Source organism: Microtus ochrogaster, chromosome 2 (assembly GCF_000317375.1).
Source record: "Microtus ochrogaster isolate Prairie Vole_2 chromosome 2, MicOch1.0, whole genome shotgun sequence".
Classification (NCBI taxonomy): domain Eukaryota; kingdom Metazoa; phylum Chordata; class Mammalia; order Rodentia; family Cricetidae; genus Microtus; species Microtus ochrogaster.
In genome coordinates, this window is record NC_022010.1 from 632,093 (window position 1) to 639,318 (window position 7,226).

Below are 7,226 nucleotides of genomic sequence, written 5' to 3' on the forward strand. Positions count from 1 at the left end.
CCATGTGTGCACCGCAGATGACTGTGGAGTCCTCACTGTCACCATGTGTGCACCGCAGATGACTGTGGATTATTAGGGCTTGTTTTTAGCATAAAATGGTTTTGTCCCAAATACTCAATTGAACTGCGACTGACAGAAGGGATTTCTTTTGTTAGGTAGCTTTGCATATGTGTCTCCCGTCACACTGGGGCATGCAATTGTTCTTATTTCTGAAGCCCTGCTTTAAGTTCACCCCAATTCTGGTTTCTTCTCTCCCCAGCCATTTGCCCTTCTGAAATTCAGTTCAGACTGTGAAATTACCTGTTCAAAAAGCTTTGCCAGCTACAGTTGCCTCTGGGGGAGTCTAAATGCCTGTATAACTGTCCCCGTGACTTCTCAACTATTCTGTGTGCAATCCCGTGAGATTGCTTGCCATAAGTTATCCTTCTGCATGTTAGCTTATTTTGGTTCCCCTGTTAAGTTTGACTGAACAGCCCTTGTTCTCCAACGCTCTTTCTCATCTTTTCTGTTTGGCATTATCCCATCTGCGGATTGGCCCATTTTATCAGCTCCTTTGTGACCTGCTTAGGAAATGTTTGTGCATCACCCAGCTTCATTTTTTCAGCATCACATTTAGATCTTTCTGCCTTTTTGCAAACAGCACACTGCCTCCCTGATGAGTTTCTGACTCTGACCCTGTCACTCTAGGAGCTTCCCTGGAGCTCAAGTGTGCTGCTGTCCCGTTCTCTTCTTCCCCACATCTGGATGTGACACACTTCTGAACCAGCTTGTCAGTCTTTCCTCTAGACATCCAACTGCAATTACGATTAGAATGGATTGTGGCTTATATATTTTTTAAACAGTGGGGTCGTAGCCCATTTTCTGTGCATTCAAATATAAATGTATGGAAAAAACTAAAATTTGTAGTTATGTAGTTTTTTCTTTTTTATTTTTTGTACTTATTTTTTACAATTCTTATTTGTATGTGTTTATGCGCATTAACAGGGTTTGGTGGGATAGCTTGATTCATGTACATAAAGTGTACAATCAAGTTAAAGTAGTCAGTAATTCTGTGTTCTTGCATATTGTTTTATTTTTAGTCCTTATTTTATTTTTAATTATGTGCATAGGTCTGCTTGGGAGGTTGTGCATGTGAGTAGAGTATCTTTGAGGAGAAGGGTGTCAGATCTGGAGCTAGGATTACACGCTGTTGTGAGCTGCGTGCTGGGTCCTTTACAAGAGCAATATATGTTCTTAACCACTGAACCTTCACCATCTTGCTAGCACCATATATTATTGTTTCTATGTACCGAGAACCTTTATCTTCTTTTCCTTTACCTATTTTAAAATTCATAGCACACTGTTTAGAATGTGCTCGCCCTGTGCTGTGGAGCATTGGTATTGATCCCTCTGATCTCTTTCCTTTTCTACCCGTTCAGGTACACACACACACACACACACACACACACACACACACACTTGGATATAAACATATAAATGTAAGATAAAATACAGAAATCTTAAAAACGTGTACATATACATATGTAGCAATGGAGGGAGAGAAACTCATGAGTTCCCACACTATCTGAGGAGCTGTTGACAGTTGATTTCTGGGGAGAGAGAGTCAGTTTCTTTTTTCTTTTTCTTTCTTTTATCTTTTTTTTTTGCGGAGGGGGCGGATTTCAAGACAGGTTTCTTTTGTGTAGCCCTGGCTGTCCTGAAACTAGCTGTGTAGACCAGACTGGCTTTGAACTCCCAGAGATGCCTCTGCCTCTGTTTCTAGGCGTGAGCACCCACTGCCCAGCTTGAGAGTCAGTTTTCTTTTCATTTATGTGTATATATGTGTGTAAACAGGTACCTACAGAAGTCAGAAGAGGGCTTTAGATGCCATGGAACCAGAATTACAGGCAATTATGAGCCACTTGGGTAGTTCTGACTGTTGTTGGAAATTGAACTAGGTCTTCTGGAAGAACATTAACATAGTTAGCCATCCCTCCATGCCCAAGAGTCAGTCTTTTAAGGGTGTGACCACTGTTAAGTTGCCCATGTTCCAGTGCATGGCCCACACCAGTGACTGTATAGGCAGTACAGGGTGGAGTTGGTGGGTATTAACAAAGGAGGACTAAAGTCTGAAGGGGTGAGGTGGGCCTGTGTCAGGAAGAAGATGGCAAGGTCAAAGCGTATTGCTTCACCACACACCACGCGTTGACCTTCGCTGTGAGGACCTGGAGGCTCCTGTTGTTCTTGTCCTTGTCAGCTCAAACACTCTGGAGTCCCCTCCCTCCCAGGCCAGAGTTGGGGATGCTTATAGCCTGGAGGAGGAGTGCCCAGCTGACGTGGAGAACACAAGCTTCCTCATAGCTGGAGGAACAGAAGCTTTCTTGTCTGGTTCTTGTAACTTCAGAGCTAGCAAGCAAGTTTTGGAAACTAGAAAACACAAGTACATTTTTATTTCCTGTTTCTTTGGCAGTTATCTTTATTGTGAGTGACTAAATTTTGAAGTTCACATCAGTGAGGATTCCTTTACAATCTCATGCTGCTCTCAAAAATGAAAGATGTTTCTTTTTGATTATGAAAATGAAAGTGAATTATCACCAGCTCATGACACATGTGGATTTTCAGGAGAAAACTGAGCTTCTGGGCCTCCTTAGGATGGGGCTGCAGGAAATTAACCAGATGACTCCTGATGACGTCATCTTTCCGCAGTACTGTCTCCAATGCAACGCAATTTCCTTGGAGATTTTTGCAGCCACTTTCTACACAGTGTGTATTATATAATCTGCACTAGTGGTAATGTGAAATCCATTAAAAGGTTTGTGTGTGTGTGTGCATAAGAAAAAAGAATGTAGTTAAGGTAATTATTTTGCTCCTAGTAGTACAGGCAGTAGATTAAAATGTAAAAAACATCCATTTTAGCTGAGAACTATACCCTCAGAGGGAATATTGAGTTCATGGGGAAGACTTGGCAACCTTCTCTCTCTGTCTCACAGGCCTTTGAGAAATGAGCAGGACAGTTGTACTGTAACCCAGGTCACCCCCAGATGGCAGAACTGACAGAGAAAGGCAATCAGACCCAGTTCTGAGGGTGAGATCTTTGGATTATGAACCAGCTGAGTCAGGCCTTTCAGACCTGAGGCGAGTTATAAAAACTTCTTTTCAAGCTGCTGATAAAATAGTGCTGACCTCAAAAGAAACCGCCTGCCCAGCAGGTGTGCGCGAGGCTGGAGTAAGGCCTGCAGAGCAGCCACTCCATTTCCCCACTGGGTTTTCTGAAGTGCAGCTTCACGTTACCTACTGTGTTTTTGGTTGTCTTCTTCTGGCCGTAGCATTCTGTGGTCCTTCTTGTGACGCACAGAAGAAAGTTTGAGTGAGGGCTTACGAGACCTCAGCTAGAAAATAAGACTCAAATTCAAATAAAAGGTGCCGAATAAGACCAGCCCCAGGAAGTCAGGGGGATGGGGTTAACTGGAAAGGGCTGTAGAACAACTAGTCACCTAGCTGTGGTGGTGGCCTGCCTTCCTAGACATTGGAGAGGCCCAGGGGCTTAAGGTCAGCCTTGCAAACATGATCTCTTTTTAAAAGATTTTAAGTGTATTCAAAAATAAATAATATATGCTCATAATGTATGAAAAATAGGAAATCTCAACAGCACAATAGAAACCGCAGGCAATTAAAGTAGAAATATTTGGGCCGAAGATCAGAGAACTTGACATTAGACTGGTTCACTATAACATTCTAGGTGATGGAAAGAGTCTGGAAGATGGGTAGATGGAAAAGCACCACATGACCATCTGAGGGAACATGGCAAGAAAGGAACATTGCCAGTGCTGTGGGGGAGGGGCAGGTACAAATAATATATGTGTTGAAAAAAAGACATAAAATCAGGCAAAAATAATATTTATAGAAATAGTAGATAACATTTTCTCCTGATTTAATTAGAAGGAAGTGAATGTACAGATTCTAAAAGCTTAGGTGACCACAAGCGAGATAAATGCAAATAAAAACCACACACAGATCAATTATAGAGAAAGTCCTGAAAGCATCTGGTGAACAACTTAGGACACATGACACAGAGGAGGGACAGTGCGGACGGACGCTGTCTGGCTTCTTAACAGAAATAATGAAGGTCAGGGCAAATGTTTTAACATCTTAAGAAAATTCTGTCAGCCGGGCGATGGTGGCGCACGCCTTTAATCCCAGCACTCGGGAGGCAGAAGCAGGCGGATCTCTGTGAGTTCGAGACCAGCCTGGTCTACAGAGCTAGTTCCAGGACAGGCTTCAAAACCACAGAGAAACCCTGTCTCGAAAAAAAAAACAAAAAAAAACAAAAAAAAACAAAAAAAAGAAAATTCTGTCAAACCAAAATTCAATAACGAAAACTAATATTGAGTGAAAGCAAAATAAATATATCTTAAGAGAAGCAGTGACCAAGAAGGTTATCCAAAGCGCTGCCCTGTGTGAAGTGCTTGGGAAAGACTTCTCAGATACTGGGGGAAGGGAATAACAGTAAGCGAGATCATATCCAGAGACACAGAGGGACCAGAGCTCATCGGCGTCCTGCTGGGTGGAAGAGAGTGCATGCATGTCTTTTCCTTCTTTTCTTTAAAAAACATATGCTTTGAGCTGGAGAGATGGCTCCACAGCTAAGAGCACTGGTTGCTCTTCCAGCGCCCGTGTTTTGTTCCCAGAACCCATGTGGCAGCTCACAACCACATGTAACTCCAGTTCTGGGCGATCTGACTCCCTCTTCTGGCCTCCAGTGACATTGTACACACATGCTGCAAAGACACACATGCAGGCAAAACACCTAAACACATTTAAAAAAACTTAAAAGTTAAAATAAAAAACAAATGCTTGCTTAAGACAAAACTTTAAGATCTGATTGTAATGTTTATAGTTTGCAGGGATGGATTATTTTTGTTTTTTTGAGTCAGGGTCTCAGTATGTGGATTGGGCTGTCCTGGAACTCACAGAGCTCCACCTGCCTCTGCCTCCCGTGTGCAGGATTAAAGGCGTGCATTCCTGTGCCTGGCCATCAAATATATTGTATTTTCATGTGTTCTTTTTGAGAACTGGAAGTGACACAACCACATTTAAAACATAAATAAAAAATTTATTATGTCTCAGCACATAGTGGCCAGCGAGATAGCTCCTAGGTAGCTGTCCCATGGAACTTAGAACACATTTTCACACCGTGACTGTAATGCTCAGAGCAGTTTTACTCATAACAGCAAAACCTGGAAATAGCCAAGTCTTTTCTCAGTAGAAGGATAGATACATTAGCTGTTGAGTGCTGATACAGTAAATGCAATAGAAATAAATCTCAGAATCATCAGACCATGGGGGAAGTTCAGGCACGAAAGCAAACATGGTTGATGCACTTAGCAACAAGAAGTCTGGAGAAAACAACACTGATCTGTGGTGAGAACTGTCTCTGGGGATAGGGGCTGACTTGGGAGTTACCTAGGTACACGGTCTGTCAGCTCACTCATGGTGTAATTAAAATGTGTGCATTACACCACGTTACAGAACAAACTGGACTCAGTTATACATGCTAGACTATTCTGAAATAGTGTATACTTTAAACTTTATGGAAGGCAGGGGGACTTATAAAAAGTGATCCAATAAAGCACGTTTAGCAGAAGACACAGGAAAACATCAGGGATCCAGATTCTGTTTAATAGAATATGTAGGTATTCAGCATGCTGTTCTCTTGACTTTTATATTTTTGTAATTTTTGTGCCATAAAAAATAAAGGATAGAGAACTTAGTGGTGAGCAGTACTGATGATCCGCATGGTGCCAGGGGACAGCCACTCCACAGCCCCTCCTCTGTCCTGGCTAGACACAGCATATCTTAGGACAATCCAGAAAATGTTCATAGATGGCTGATGACCAACTAAATGCCCCCAAATGCTGAGGTGCACAATAGCCATGAGTACGGGTTGCGTGTGCAAGGGGATGAAGGATACCTGCTTTAGAGTGAGGTGCTCACGTGACATTTTTTAACCATGCTCATTCACTCAGCCAGCAACCTTTTTCTGTGGCGATGTTCTATGGGGAATCCTATAGAAAACGCTGTTGGCTGAGCAAAGCGAACACCAAGGTCATCCTCAGCTACCTAACAAGTTCAAAGCTAGCCTGGGCTACATGAGACTTGGCCTCAAAAGACATTTTTCTAGGCAAACTGCTCCTTCATGCATCCTTGAGACATAAGAGACTGCATGGCCTTTATGCCATGAAGGTTTTGTGTGTTCTTGTGTGCTGGCTCCAGGTGTTTGGGCATGTGGACATCCTTCCTGGCCACCATCACTCCCTCCTTAAAAGGAATTCATAGATGCAATCCCGTTCTTGAGCATCAGCATCGAGGGGGCCACAGGCCTGGGCAAACACTGGAAAGGACAAAACAAAAATAACAACAGTAAATTCCTGAAGTTTATTTTAATTTCCTAAGGATATCAGTAAGATTTGCTCAATTTCTTGCTGTGGGTTAAAATCTGATTAGAATAGATGGTAAGACTGTCTTGTCACTCATGATCTGAGCTCAGAATCCTTTCTTGATTTCAATTTTATTTCTCTAAAAGCAGTCTGTTTTGAAGCAATAATCAAACTCTCTATTTTTCCATAATAAAGCACCCTTGTCTAATTTCCATTAAATAGGGACCCCAAAGTTCTGCTTTACTCAGAGGAAACTCCAAGATAGCCTGGCTAAGCTGCTTTTTAATTTTTCTTCAAGGATCTGCAGGCCCACTGTCCAGGTGTTCAGGTGCTCATTGGCCAGCTGCCCTCTGTCTAGGTGTCTACTGTTCAGGTGTTTCTTTCTTATCAGGCACCCAATGTCCAGGCACTCACTTTCAAGGTCCTCACTCTCCAGGCGCCCACCGTCCAGGCCCCCAGTATCCAGGTGCCCATTGAGAAAGCACCCATTGTCCAGGAGCCCACTGTCCAGGCAACCACTGTCTAGGTGCCCAGTGTGCAGATGTCCACTGTCCAGGCATCCATTGTCTAGGTGCCACTGTCCATGCATCCACTGTTCAGGTGCCCACTGTCCATGCACCCACTGTCCATGCACCAACTGTCCAGGTGCCCACTGTCCATGCATCCACTGTCCAGACACCCACTGTCCAGATGCCCACTGTCTATGTGCCCACTGTCCATGTATCAACTGTCCAGACACCCACTGTCCAGGTATTCACTGTCCAGATGCCCACTGTTGAGGTACCCAATGATCAGACACTCACTGTCCAG

At 43.3% G+C, this 7,226-nt stretch overlaps 2 protein-coding genes across 3 annotated transcripts in view; one reads left to right on the top strand and one right to left on the bottom strand.

The window, feature by feature from the left end:
- Window positions 1-7,226, top strand: part of Ttc28 (tetratricopeptide repeat domain 28) — a 511,718-nt gene that overhangs the window by 294,290 nt on the left and 210,202 nt on the right. The window lies entirely within an intron of this gene.
- Window positions 6,288-7,226, bottom strand: part of LOC101999208 (histone deacetylase 2-like) — a 57,565-nt gene continuing 56,626 nt past the window's right edge. The window contains exons 4-5 of the mRNA XM_026788964.1: window positions 6,831-6,938; window positions 6,288-6,370 (exon numbers count right to left, since the gene is read on the bottom strand). Of these exons, the coding sequence (XP_026644765.1) occupies window positions 6,288-6,370; window positions 6,831-6,938 (191 nt within the window). The remainder of the gene's footprint in view (window positions 6,371-6,830; window positions 6,939-7,226) is intronic.